We start from the raw sequence: 15129 nt of genomic DNA on the forward strand, positions 1-15129 counted from the left end.
TGCCAATTGAATCTAAAACAAACAATGACAACCTTTTCAATTGTTAAACTCTCACATAATATTGCACTCTGTTTAAATCGCAAACAAGGTAGTGCAATTACACAGTGAGAATAATGTAATAAAACAAACCCTGGTTGTGATTGTTACTTTGAATATCAATTTTCTTTAAAGAAAACTGGGCATTTAATCAATCCAACAATCAGTAAGCACTTGATTTATATCAAGTAAAAGTTGTTTATAATTGGAGGCTTATAAGGATGTACAGCATGGAGAAAGAAAACAAATGACTCGTGTGCACATGGAACATGGTGAGGATTAGTATTATAGCACTGTGTATAACTACACTCCATGCCTGTTCGTACATGTCATTCAGGAAATGGACAAGTAAAATCAATATGATTCAACAGAAATACATTATTTCTCTGAAATATTCTCTTTCTACAGGTGTTCACGGGCCAGAACAAACAAGAAAAATCAAAAGCCTTGAAAAGTTAACGTGCTTCAAAGTTAGGAATAGGAGGTCTCGATTTCTGGACATCAATCTGACATGATATTAAGGATTTTGTCTGCTTTGGATGGGTTAAGTTTGAACCAACTTGCTCCTGCCAATGTCTTTCACTTCATTTCACTTCTTGTTGAGGAATCGGTACTTTTCAGAAAAAAATGGAACAAAATTTAAAAAATTTGAGCTATCAGTACATCTTTGCAAAAAAATTGGAACAAATTTTGAAATTACATATGTAGGACTTGAAGTTGAAATCAAATCATTACTTCCATAGAGATCATGGAGTCATTTGATGGTTAATCGATTTGTTCAAGATGGAAAGAACATATTAAAACTAATAACAAAATTGCTTGTTTTATTGCATTAATTGAGCTGCAAGATACTCCTTTTTGTTTCTTATAAGCATAAAAATCACTGCGAAAACAGCAGAACCAAATTGCAGAGCCAGCTGCAAGGCCTTGGACTGCTTACAAACATGTTAATGAAGTTTATTTTACATTAAGTTTTTGAATTGAAATAAGATAATAACAATATACCCACTTAGCGCTTGGCCTTGGAAGCCCTTCTTCTGAGGATAACATAACAAAGGATTCGGTAAAATATGAAAAATCCTACCATGATCTCCACATTCATCCATCTTCGGCCTTCCTGCAACCCTCTCTGTTTTAATATGTCCTGCCCCGTGAGTGCACACAGGTTTAGCTCTGGATACCATGAGAAGCATTTCTGTGAGAGGCTAGAGTACTCGTTTATAAGAAGAGAATCAAGTGGGTACTTATAGAGAGATATATAATGCATGAAAATCCAATACTTGGGGATATTATCTTTGGATATGAAATATCCAGAGAAGAGAAAGAAAGCTCCCAGTACAGTGAATATGAGAGAGTTCCCCGTGATGAAATCAGGTGCAAGGGCACTGAGGAATACTACTAGGGAATTGGCCATGAGAACAATAAGCCACACTATGAACAAGAAGAAGAGGAATGCATTGTATGTGCTACTGAGACCAACCAACCAATACACTGGAACAGCAAACAGTATGGCAACAATCAGAAGAAATGGCAAGAACACAAGAGTATTAGAGATGACATATGAGGAGACTCTGTAAGCTCCTCTGGATGTCTCCCTCATCAGAATCTGGCGTTCCTGGAGGAAAATTGGGAGGGCTTCGGTGGTTGATGACAAGAGAAATGTTAATGTGAATGCAAAAAACCCTAAGCGTTCATCCAGACCTCTTTGATTATTACCAACCTTCAAATACACACTTCCTAGCCCTAATCCTGCTACTACCGCCTGAAGGGTTCTCGCAAGGAAAAGCTGCTGTGTTCTGTAGATGATCTTACAGAACCTCGATGAAAGGGTACATATCTCAGAGCACCTTGAATTCGCATAACTAACCGTGTCCCCTGCACCATCATCAGTACCATACAAAGTATCATCACTCTGAGGAGAAGTACCTAAAAAGGGGTCTTCAATGCATTTTACCGATTCAATATCAAGTGCCATTATGGCTCCATCCTCTGCCATAGTTGCTGTTTTATCAAACCGATCATAATCCTGTGCTAGCATTATGCCTTCACTTATCATTTCCATGGCATATTCCAAGGCATTGAGCTGTGAAGGGATTTTTCTCCCACCAGAAATAAGGGAATTCTGTAGGGATTCCAAGGAGCCATGGTGGGCTACAGAGCCCTTGGAGAGGAGCAAGAGGGAGCTAATGAGGCTGAGAATCCTATAGCTGGGTTGATGAATTGTTAAGACAATGGTGCGGTTGTGGGAGTGTTTGGCCATGGCGTGTAGCATCTCCACCACATTCAGAGCCGCTGCGCTGTCCAAACCAGATGTGGGTTCATCCAGGAGCAAGACAGCAGGGTCATGTATGACATCCACCCCTATTGAAACCCTCCTCCTCTCACCCCCTGATACTCCTCTGATGCTTTCATCACCAATGCGTGTATTCGAGACATGCACAAGACCAAGTTCAGCTAGCAGAGCTTCAACCTTGGCTTCTTTGTCCTCTTTGGATAATGATGGTGGCAGCCTAAACCTTGCGCTGAACATTAGGGTTTCTTTCACGGTCAAGAGCGGCAGCAGGGCATCTTCTTGTGTTACATACCCTGAAATCCTTCTAAACCATGAAGGATTCACTGGTTTATCATTCACCATAATACGCCTGTCTAGTGGGTCACCCTTAGCCTTATTTCTACTGAGTCTGATTCTACCTGCAAGAATCTCAAGCAAAGTAGACTTACCTGCGCCGCTTGGCCCGACAATGGCTAAAATCTCCCCTGGTTTGGCATCGCAACTTATGTTCTCCAGTATTTGATGGACTGGCCTCTCGCCTCTGCAGGGATGAAACATGTAAAAACTTGGCTTCTCTATAACAATCCCGTACGACAGATTTCTCACTTTGATCTCGTAAGAATTCTTTCTCCTTCCCATTGTTGGATCATGGGGCTGCTTCTTGAAATGAACATCATCTACTGATACCGGTTCTCCATTATCAACATCAACTGCTTCAGAGTTGGAGGAAGAGCTGATTGAATCCGTGGGCGAATCTGAGTTTGAGCGAAAAATATTTGAACCGAAAATTGGACTGCATTCCAGATCCTTGTCATCCAATTGACCCTCGTACCCAAATGCCCCTGTTTCAGCAACGGGTGCCACTGGACGGAGCTTGACTTGAATACTATCAGAACCCATTTAGTACAATCTACAATTTATGTTCTGCAAACCCAAACCAACAAAACATTAGATAGACTGAATCTCTGCACCAAAAAAGACATACTTCAAGCAAATACAGATAAAAAACCCATGCAGAACAAAATCCTTACAGATGAATTGATGTTTTCTGCCTTAGTCTCCTTGCCAAAATGAAAAGACCCAGCCTGCCCAAAATGCTATGTGGTGGTGACACTTGAGTACCTGAAGCTTGCTACATGCCTTATTTTCTCAAAGCTTCAAACCAGCACAAAATATTGAAGACACCTGTAAAAATCCCCAAAATCTCATTAATCAAATCACCCGGTTCGGTGCGAATTTTGAATGAGAAAAACAAGTGTGAAGCAGCTACAAGATTGGCCACACCCTGCCAAGTTAATGAAAAGGAATATATTTGGACCGATTTTCCTCTCAGGAATAAAATCTAGTGTCTTAAATGCAAAAGCGCATACAATGGCTGGCAGTGCATGAAAGGTATGATTGGAAAATGGAAACCCACACTGTGAGGCCCCCTATCGAATTCAATGCACCTGCCCTCCCTATCATCAACTCTAAAATTCTGTGTTTTCTCGATGAAATCCAGATACAGATACAGATACAGATAGGTAAGATAAGCTTCTTGACAAGGGACAAGATGTTTGGTGAATCATTTTCTCCTACTCTCTCTACCCATTTTTCACTTTCATTGCTTCAAGTTTATGCTCTCTACTTAAAATGATTATCCACAAACCTTATGGAAGAAAGTTGGTGGCTGTTCATGGAGGTCAAACCAGTTTTATTGACGTCTTCATTTTAAAACTGGTTGGATGGTTTGTTCACCAAATTAGTTGATTTCTTGTACAAGCGATGATATGATAACACCACCCTCACACAAGCTCACTTTTGTATAAGAATGGCCATGCACACGGCATGTACGTGGTCATGAACAGTGAAGTGTTGGCAGTGCCTTAACAACTATGTGCGCTGTTTTGAAAAATTTCCACGCGGGTTTCTTTGTCCCATTCGTCAAATCCTATATACCTGATAAACTAATCTTCCCCATAAATGGAAAGCAGCTCCATGCTAGAGTCACGGTAGTCACGGGTATCTTAAACTTGGAGGAGGGTCTCATTTTATAAGACAGACAGTTCCAAGAATCTTTGGGCCATCAAGATCCAATGTTTTTATACTCAACGAAGCAAATAGTCTATCCATGCGGATGTTGTCCATATTTTTAAATATTTTATTTAATACACTTGTTTTAGGCACACTTATTCATCTTACTACTCAATCATTCCACTACAATTAGTAGTGGTCTATCTTTTAAGATTTATATCTAGTGTAGGCTTGTCTTTGAGTTGCAGTTTTGCATCACGAGAATACCTCTTGTTTGCTTCGGTGCAAGTCTAACTTCTGCGGGGTATGTTATATTTGGTAGTTCGTTGTTTATAAGTTTAAGGTGCATGTATATCTTATCTAGTGTTTGTTCAGGTATGTGACCTATACATCATATGCATGTTGATGGTGCAACTTTGTTTGACGTGGCAAAGATTCATTTGATTTGATGTGTTTGTTTAAGTGCATTTAAGCTAATGTATAAACTTGTGTTGCATTGAACATGTCATTTATCTTGTTCTTGTTTTTGTTATCTTCATATAACACACACAATTCCATGCATAATGATATCTATCTACACAATCGACTTCACACATGTATCTTAAGAAAGGTCACACATATTGAGATGTATAATTATCTATCAATGCGAAAGCATCTTTTTTCAAATCACAATGGTTAAATTTGCTAATGGCTTGTCAGATTTGGAATGCTATGGAGTTTTAAAGTTTTAATATATTAAGGAATGACCAATTTGTTATTTTTGGATAATGCATCTTACCTTGGGATAAGTGCACACAAATGAGGGACCAAAAAGATGCCACTCAATATTTTGGTCCCAAAAAAATGCATTAACATGTGTCCTATATGGTGCATGTTATATGGTTTAGCGTGTCGAGCCTTAGGCTTGCACAAAATGTTGCAGTAAAAAATCTATTCCCTTCTCTCCCACTTTGATCAAGTATGTTTAAACTCAAGTCAATTGCACTTATTGAAACTTATTTTAGTTACAAAATAGGGTTAGCATATGTCATCCAATAGAAAATTAACTCTCTACACCTATGGAAAATAATAAAAGTCATTTGAGCTTTTTGGGGAGAGGTGGGGAATATGGAGGGAAGGAAAAGACAAAGACTGCGAGGGAGAGGAAGTGAAATAGGGAGAGAGGGAATGAGAGAGGTAGGGGGAGAGAGAGGGAGTAGGGAGAAAGGATTTAGGGTTGACAAATCATGATTATAGGTTTTTGAGAGAGAGAGAGAGTACTAGAATAGGGTTTAGAGCTTATGGCTATAGGTTTTATGGTAGGGAGTATGGAGAGAAGAAAATAAGGGAGAGAGTGAGAGAAGGGGAGAGAGGGAGAGGAGAGAGATAGGGAGAAGGGGGAAAGGATTTATGATTTATGGATTATGTTTATGGGTTTTATCCTCTCTTCCCTCTTCCCATCCCATCTCCCCCTCTTGTTGTTCCTCCTCTCTCCCTTGGTTCTTCCTACCTTTCTCTAAATTCCAAACCCTAAACTTTCAATCTTTTTTTCCCTTTCCACATGTCTTTTTTCTTCCCCCCCCCCCCCTCTCTCTCTCTCTCTCTCCATATTTCCTACAAATTTCCTTATCTCTCCCCCATCTCTTACAATACCCATTATCCATTAATATATCTCAAGTGTGGTCAGAGCACACATTAAGAGGTCCTAAGGAGTCCTACAATACATTAAGGATGCTAAGGGGTTGTAAGATACCTTGTAAGATACATTAATGGGTTATTTGATACATAAGGATGCTAAGTGGCTATAAGGGGGTGAATGTACCAAGTTGTGGTGCCAAAAAGATGACACACAACTTCATTTAAAAAAAATTTCAATAGCACATACATGCTATGGCCTGGGCTCCAGCACGTGCATGCTATGGAAAAACTTGTTTATGGACTGCAACCCATGGCTCCTTACATTTTTGGGATTTTCTTTTGTTGATTGCCTTCTCTATTGCCAATAGCATGTACATGTTTTTTAGAAGGTGAAATCTTTGCTCACTCTCCTCCTCAAAATGCCTCCTCGTCGTCGGAGATCAAGATTGGGTTTATCAAGTATGTTTTCTAACCTTGTTTTTGCATTGTTTTGTATTTTTTTAAAAGTTTTGCTTCAAGTTTTTAAAAAAATGCAATTAGTTTTTTATTAGGAAATGTGAATAATCAACCACCAAATCCCCAGCCTGATCAACAGATTAATCCTCCACAAGATCAAAATGAAAACCCTTGCGAGGAAGAGTAAGAACCTCAGCAACCTCCACCGATTGAAAGACCTCCTCCTGGCACCCAAGACAATATAATGAATAAAATAGAAAGAGAGAAAATTGAATTAGAAGCAATCATTAGTATGTTAAAAGCTTGTGGGAAAACTAATCCTATGAGAGCACAATTGGCATCCTCCCTAGAGTCCATTATGAGCTAGGTAGCTTTTGTTAGTGGTCAATTGGATATTTTGCATGTTAGGAGAGAAGAACTAAGAAGATATTATGCAAAAAACTTATCCTAAGAAGATGTTAAAAGAAAAGGCATAATGAAAGGTAACATATGTGCATTGTTTAAAAAGCCCGAAGAACAAGAAATTATTAAAACTACAACTAAAAGGTTCCCCATCCACTAGTGCATCCATGATGATATTAGAAATAACTTTTGAGATAGATGGTGTATGGTCTTTGATGCCCCTCCTTGCAATAATCATGAGGTTCCAATATATTTCTTAAGGAAATTGTATTATGAATTTATCCTCAGGGAGATCCCCAATTATTTTGACATGTTAGATTCTTAGGGTAGAGGTGGGGGGTCATCATTTGAGAGGTTGAGGGCACATTGTGACCCTAATGTAGTTAGGGTGCTTGTTGTCAAGCCACATGGTGAGCATGTCATTATTCTTTCAGTTGTGAAGGAACATGTAGAGACCATTACTTTAGGGACTATCATAGCCTTTACACAAACCCTCATTCATTGCATCAGTCCATTAGTTGAGGAGGAGTCTTCTTTGCATCGTGGTCACATGTGCACATTATGTGGATCCTTATACATGTTTGGCAGTCATGTTAGAGACACTATGGATGATGGGCTAGTCACTAATGACTTCCTAAGTGAGAAATTTTGCATTGACACACAGGTAAATTACAATTATAATAAACTAATTTGATCACATTTTGTATGTATAATGAATGACTAACAAATTATCATGTCTTGACATTATTCAAAATTTAGGGTAAGAGTGTCGATGGCCCTAGTATAGATTCCCCAGCCCCATTTTATGTCTCGTTGATGAGTCAACAAGTATGTATCGATTTAATCATTTAAGTTAATACATATATTTATTAATTAATCATATGAAGATTGAAAAATATTTTTTTATCCATGTGCATTAGTTCTCTACTGGACCATTGACATTCACAAGGGAATCTAAGCCTTTAATTCATTTAATTATATTATATTCTATAAAAAAACATGTAAATTGTATTATATGATTTGCAATTGTTGACCTCAAAGACTCCTCCTCATCTTCACTAGTCCATTGATTGTGGAGTTGCTATCATGATGGCTAGTTTAGAGCCATTGACTAAGGTATAAAAGATTTTTTATAGTTTTAGTTGTTATTTATAATAGTTAGTATTAAAATTTCAATAATTATGATCAAGTTATTATATTGATTGAATTGTTGTAGGACCTTATTACTCCTAATCATCCGCGAGCATTTGAGGTGGATGTACAGAGTGACTATTTGACAACGGTAAGAAAATAATTAATTTTGTGTGCATATATATTTGATTTGAATGTATAATAATTATTGATTCATATATACTTTGTTTGTATCAACTTTAGTTAGAGAGGAGCCTAAACAAGAGGATGAGTGATCATGTGAGGAAGACCCCATCATCCCCATCATCTCCCTCCACAAAATGACTGAAGACCTCTAGGGATTTGTTTCCTTCCCCTCATGGGAAGAAGAATATATATGGATGGACACATGTATAGGCATTAGTAGACATATATCTTGGATTTTATGTTAGTGGACATATTCGACATACATTTGATAGATATATGATATTTTATATTTGATGTATGACATATACTTGATGCATGACATTATTAGACTTACAACTTTGATGCATCGGTTTTTTCATGTATGACATTATTGGTTATCATAATATATATTTTGTTTACGTTTTAAGTATTTCATGTATTTCATTTTAATGTTATTTGCATCCAAAATAAGGGTAGGAATTATTATAATAATATTTCATAATATCTTTTGACATGTGAATAAGGCTATGATATTAATTTGTGTTGAAATACTTTAGAATAAATGAGAGGGAGGGGTGGGGGGATGAATTAGTTATACAAGGTCTTGATGTATAAATAAAACTGTTCATAGCTTAGTGAACCCATAAAACATTCATACTCATGCATGCATCCATAAGATTATGCAATCACTAAAACTTGTAGGTTATTGTCAAATCAACTTGCAGAAATGTAAAGCATGAAACATAATAGATTCATCAACACACTTGACACAATGATTTATGTGGAAACCCAATTTGGGAAAAACCACCAGTAACATGCTACTTTTTTTCACTCTTTTAAAGTGACGTCCTATGAAAGGCCAACCCTGTTAAAAGTTACAATATATACTGTTAAATGTGACCTTGTTAAAAGATTTCAATCACCCTATTAGGAGCGAACATTGTTAGAGGACTTTAGGCCATTCACTTGGAATGCCACCTGGGTAAAGGATTTACAAATGATTGTTAGGTCAACCTTAATCCAAAAGATTTCCCTAGACTGATTAAATTATTAGAGAGTAATAGTAGAGCTTTGATCTGATACAACTTACAACTTCTCTTGTAGATTAAAGATCTCTGTTCAGTCCTCAATTTTTCTTGGCCTTCATACTTTGAAACTCTAATAGCTTATTCATCCTTCAAGCATTCATCTCCTTAAGCCTTCTTTCTTAACATGTCATTGCAAAATCTTCTCCTAGGTCACTTGATGAAGCAAAACCCTTGACTACTTTTCTCCCTTAGGTTCTCAAACATGGCAACTTTACTTCATGACTAGACATTCATTTAAATAGGAAATTAAGATATTTTCCCACTCATTTTCCATCATCCAATTTAGGATTTAGATGGATTAGGTAGGATACAATGTATCTACCCCATATCTCATATCTCTTCTAGAAAATTCTCCTAGAATCCATTTGAATTTTCCTAAAAAATAGTTTACCTCAAATTCTGTGCCACCAATTCATCAACCTTATCTTCCTCATGGTTCACAAAATCCAAGAAAACAAACTTTTTTGGCTCAGATTCATCAAATCTTCAATCTTTAAAATAATGCAACAACTCAACATTATCAACCTTTTGATGCACGACACATACTGCGTTGCTCAGCATCCACTATGAAATTACTTGACACTTGCTAAAGTTTACTAATGCTCGTCATCAACTAAACTTTACTTAGCATGAACTATTTTTCTCACCATATACTATAATGAATTTTTAGTTAGCTCCAAGAAATTTTCTACTCAACTTGTACTAACTTTGCTTGGCACCTACTATCCACTCGGTCAAGCTTGGCAGAAAAACTTTGTGTAACTTGTTCTTCTAAACTTTCTAAGTGTAACCAGCCTTTGTAACCTTAAGTAGATTATCAATACATCATGTCATCATTGTCTTAACTAATCCTTGTACTTCATTACATAATCATAACTCAACCTTTCCTCTAGGTACTATTGTTACCTCTTATTGATCAAATCCTCTTCATCAATCAACTAAGTGATAGTACTTGAATCTTATAAGAAATTGTCTTACCAACAAATAGTAGGTTTGACATCAGTAACAAAACAATGATTGAAACACATAGTCTTCTTTAAAAATCTCCATCTTTTAATGATCTCTCTCAACAATCTCCCTCTTTGGCATTGATGACAAACCAAATTGATCAACCAAAGCAACAAAATGGTAAACAATATTGTTCAACCAAATTGACTAGGTTAAAACAGTAAGACAATACCAAAAAGAAAACTTGTATTGATATCTCTCCCTCTATCAAAAGCTTCCATCTTCTGATTAGGTTACAAAATTCACTCTTTCTTATAACTCCCTCTGACTAGGTAGATTAGGATTTCTCCCTCTTTCTTAAATTGTTTTCTATCTCTCTGATCAATAATCTCTTGATATCTTTGATATCTCTCTTTCTCATTAATCATACTGATACTAGCTTGATCTATCTCCCTCTTTGATTAGTAGAATATCTCCCTATATATTCTGGCTCTTTGATCACTAGAATATCTACCTCTTTAACAACAATGCCAAAGACATGCCAAAAACTTGTCATCTTAAACATGTAGCTATAGGCTTTTGCAGTTTCTTCAATTTCTCCCTATGTCACCTTGCTTGTGACTGATTTGAAGTTTTAGTTCTGTGATTACTTTAGGCACCTCCTAAAATAAGATCCTCTGCATCAATGTATAACATATGAATATCAACTTGTTTGATGCAGGGCACTCCTCTTGTTACTTAGATAGCCTTTGATAGGGGTATCACCCCTAATTTACCTCTTAGATACTCATGAGCATCCATAGGTAACGATTTTGTGAAATTTGCTCCTTTGTGTTAACATATTCCATCTTCACCTCTTTATCTTGAACTAACTCTCTCAAGTAATGATACTTGATTGCAATGTGCTTTGTCTTTGTGTGCATCACTGGATTCTTTGATATATTGATAGCACTTGTATTATCACAATAAAGTATCACTTATGTGATTTCTTCCTTCATTCCTTTGAGTAGTTGTTTGATCTATATAATGTTTGTGCAATTTACAGTAGCAACAAAATATTCAAGTTTAGTGGTAGATTGTGAAGTACAAATTTTCTTCTTACTAGTCCATGTAACTAGCCTCTTGCCTAAGAAAAATGCTCCTCCACTGGTTCTCTTTCTATCATCAATGTTTCCAGCCCAATCAACATCAGTGTAGGCTCTCAATTCAAAATTTTCATTCTTCTTGTAGTATAGACCAAACTCTTATGTTCTTTTCAGATATCTCATTATTCTCTTCACCCATTAAATGATTCTCCCTAGGATTAGCAGAGAATCTTGCAAATATCCCTATAGATAATGCAATATGAAGTCTGCTATGTACTACATATTGCAATTTTCCAATCATAGACCTATACATTATTTGGTTCACCTCAGCAGAATCATCATTCTTTGACAATTTGTGTCTTGTCACCATAGGTGTACTTACTAGTTTGGAATACTCTAATCCAAAACTTTTCAATATTTCCTTGACATACTTTGATTGAGTGATGTATATACTATATTTCATCTGATATACTTGCAAACTCACAAAAAGTTTGATCTCTCCAAACATAGACATCTCAAATTCTTGCTTCATCTAATATGCAAAATCTTTACATAAAGCATCTTAACCTCAAAATATGATATAATCAAAATATATTTCATATAACAAAATACCTTTTCCTTTTTCTATCTTTATGTACAAATTTCTATTATCATCAGTCCTTTCAAAACCAATCTTCACAAGATAATTATGAAGTCTCTCATACCATGCTCTTGGTGCTTGTTTCAAACCATATAAAGCTTTTTGCAGTCTATATACCATGTTCTTATTGTTAACATCAACAAAACCTTCTGGCTATTCTAAGTAAACTTCTTCCTCTAATATGCCATTCAGAAATGTAGATTTAACATCCATCTAATAAACTTTGAAACCTTTGTATGCAACATAAGCAAGTACAATTCTTACTCCTTCCAATCTAGCAACAAGGGAAAATGTCTCTCCATAGTCAATTCCTTCTTCTTGTGCATATCCCTTGCAAACTAATCTTGCTTTGTTTCTTGTGACTTCACCATTTTCATCTAGCTTGTTTCTGAATACCCACTTGGTACTGATCACATTTTTGTCTTTTGGTCTAGAAACTAGACTCCATGTTTTGTTCTTCTCTATTTGTTCAATCTCTTCTTCCATGGGTTTGTACTAGTCAACATCTTCTAGTGCATCTTTTATTGTTTTGGGTTCCTTCAAGCTCAACAAACATTTTTTTACTTCTTAATCTATTTCTTTTCATTGTTCTAGCATCTTTATCTCCAATGATTTGAGTAGTAGGATAATGTCTTATGACATACTTAGAAAATCTTAGTTGAGCTCTTGTTTCTTCATTTTGTCTTTCAACTTCAGAATCATTGTGTATATCCCTGTCAGGTATCTCAACATCTCTTTCATGTGTACTAATCTCAAAATCAGAATACACTTCTACTTCATTCTGTAACTTGGCATCTGAATGCAACTCAACATTCATAGGGTGTGACTCGATAGTCACTGTAACTTGTTGTTGATTTGAAACTTGCTTTGCAACATCTTGTTTAGTAGGCATTCCTTAATAAAAGTATACAAATGATTTGTATTCTTTTAGCTTTTTCATAGGCTCAACCTCATATACTTCTGTATATTCATCAAAGTTCACATTTTCACTTTCCACAATTTTTTTAGTGTTAGTATTCAAACACTTATAAGCTTTACTTCTTGTGGAGTATCCTAGGAATATACCTTCTTCATCTTTTACATCAAGCTTGTCATTCCTAACATCTTTAAGAATGTAACACTTACTTCCAAATACCTTAAAGTATTTTACATTGGGTGAGTATCCATACAATAGTTCAAAATGTGTTGAATGAGTACCTTTCTTGATTCACATACGATTTAAGGTATCCATAATTGTGCTTACAACTTCACTCTAGTATTTTAGAGCAACATTCTTCTCCATCATGAGTGTTCTAGCACAATCCATTATAGATCTGCTCATCCTTTCAACTATTCCATTTTGTGGAGGGGTTTTAGGGGCAGATGTCTATCTTTTGATTCCTCTTTCATTACAAAAAATCTCAAATTTATTTGATGTGAATTCTCCTCTATTAGATCTCAAATATTTTAGACTTTTACCTATTTCCTTTTCAACTCTTGCCAAGTACCACTTAAACATTTGAAAAATAGTAGAAATCTATTTCAAAAACATAACTATCATCATCCTAGAATAATCATCAACAAATAACATTATGTACTTATCTCCCTTGTAGCTTTTCACATCAATTGGTTCACACAAGTTAGTATGAACAATCTCTAGTATTCCTTTAAAGGTATAAGTTTTCCTCTTAAAACTTGACTTTGTCATTTTTCCTAACTGACATTGTTTGCACATTACATTATCAAGCTTCTTCAACTTAGGAAAACCTCTAACTTTCTTCATGTTACTAATAATAACTAAGTTATCAAAGTTAACATGACATAACCTCTTGTGCCATAGCCATACATCATCAAATTTTACAACAAGACATGTAGCATCCTCTATATTAAGATAGAATAGATTACTTCTAGTTTGATCACCTTTTCCAATCAGTTTCACATTTGTATCATATATCTCAGCAATCTTTTTTTCAAATCCAACCTTGCATCCCAAATTGTTCAATTGTGAAACACTCAGAAAATTATAGTTTGGTCTTTCAACATAGTAAGCATTGTCACATGAAATCTTATTTATAAGTTTGATAGAACAATTCCTTTTATCAAACATGGTGCATCATTACCAAATCTTACACTATTCCATCATAATAATTTAGGGTAGTGAACTTACTTTTGTCTCCAATCATGTGATGTAAGCATCCACAATCAATGATTCTTGATCATTCTTGTTCACACAAGTCACAAGTGCAGTTGCATCATCTTCATTAGATTCATCCTTCATTACAACATATACCACCTCATCATCATGTTCATCAGAATCATTCTCTTTAGCAATGTAGCAAGACTTCTTGCCTTTGTCTTTGTAATCCTTTCTATCTTCATCTCTTCTACTCTTGTATTTGTTACCACCTTTGTGGTTCTTCTTCTTTGGACATCTAATAGAAATATGACCAACCTCATTACAATTGAAAAAAATGAGGGTAACTTACCTTTGAACTTGCCTTTACCTTTATGGAATCTTCTTACCAATAGTGCTTCAAGCTATTCATCCTCCTCATCTATATCACTATCCTTGGACACATACTTTTTTTTCCCTTCTTCTTCTCATTAGGTTCCTTTAATGACACCTTAGCTTTGAAAGGAGATTCAATCTTTTAAGGTTTGTAATTGTCAAAGTTAGATAGCTCAAAAGTAGTGAGCCTACCTACCAGACCTTCAAGTGATAGCTTATTCCATGGAATACATCTTAGTTCTTGAATTGTAGAAACTTTAATAGCATATATAGGTAGTAGTGTTCCCAAAACCTTGCTTAAAACAATTTCATCATATGGTTTTCCATTTTCTCTTCTTATTGCATTAACTACTTCTTTTATCCTTTCAACATATTGAGCAATATTCTCACCTTTTGCCATTTTCATTTCATCAAACTTACCTCTAAGGATTTTAGCTTTTGCTCTAATAATATTAGTGTCTCCTCCATAGATGGTAGCTAGGGCATCTCACATTTTCTTTGCACTATCAAGACCTTTGATATCAAAAAATTCAATATAGCTTAGGGAAAAGGCAATCTCCAGCATTGCCTGGTTGTATTCCTTCATCTTCCTCATATCTTCAGCAATTAGGGCACCAAAAAGATCAAAATGTTCCATAGAAATGGTGGATTGTGCATGATCACCAAATCCTCCAAGTTATAGCTTCATCAAACTTTCCCATGCAAAAAAGTTATCTCTATTGATCTTGGGTACTTCTCTTTCAAAAATCTCAATCTTTATGCTTCTAGTACTTTCAAACTAGTTCTTT

At 35.7% G+C, this 15129-nt stretch overlaps 1 protein-coding gene across 1 annotated transcript; it reads right to left on the minus strand.

The window, feature by feature from the left end:
- Positions 1-833: 833 nt before the first annotated feature.
- Positions 834-4084, minus strand: LOC149542680 (ABC transporter G family member 4-like). The gene is made up of 3 exons (XM_089797560.1): positions 3957-4084; positions 3340-3493; positions 834-3232 (listed from the first exon to the last, which is right to left on the minus strand). Exon 3 carries the CDS (start codon positions 3206-3208, stop codon positions 1046-1048), a length of 2163 nt encoding a protein of 720 aa, XP_089653686.1. The 5' UTR covers positions 3209-3232; positions 3340-3493; positions 3957-4084; the 3' UTR covers positions 834-1045.
- Positions 4085-15129: the final 11045 nt, after the last annotated feature.

Source organism: Cupressus sempervirens, chromosome 8 (assembly GCF_028749045.1).
Source record: "Cupressus sempervirens isolate cs-2001-9-10 chromosome 8, ASM2874904v1, whole genome shotgun sequence".
Lineage (NCBI taxonomy): Eukaryota > Viridiplantae > Streptophyta > Pinopsida > Cupressales > Cupressaceae > Cupressus > Cupressus sempervirens.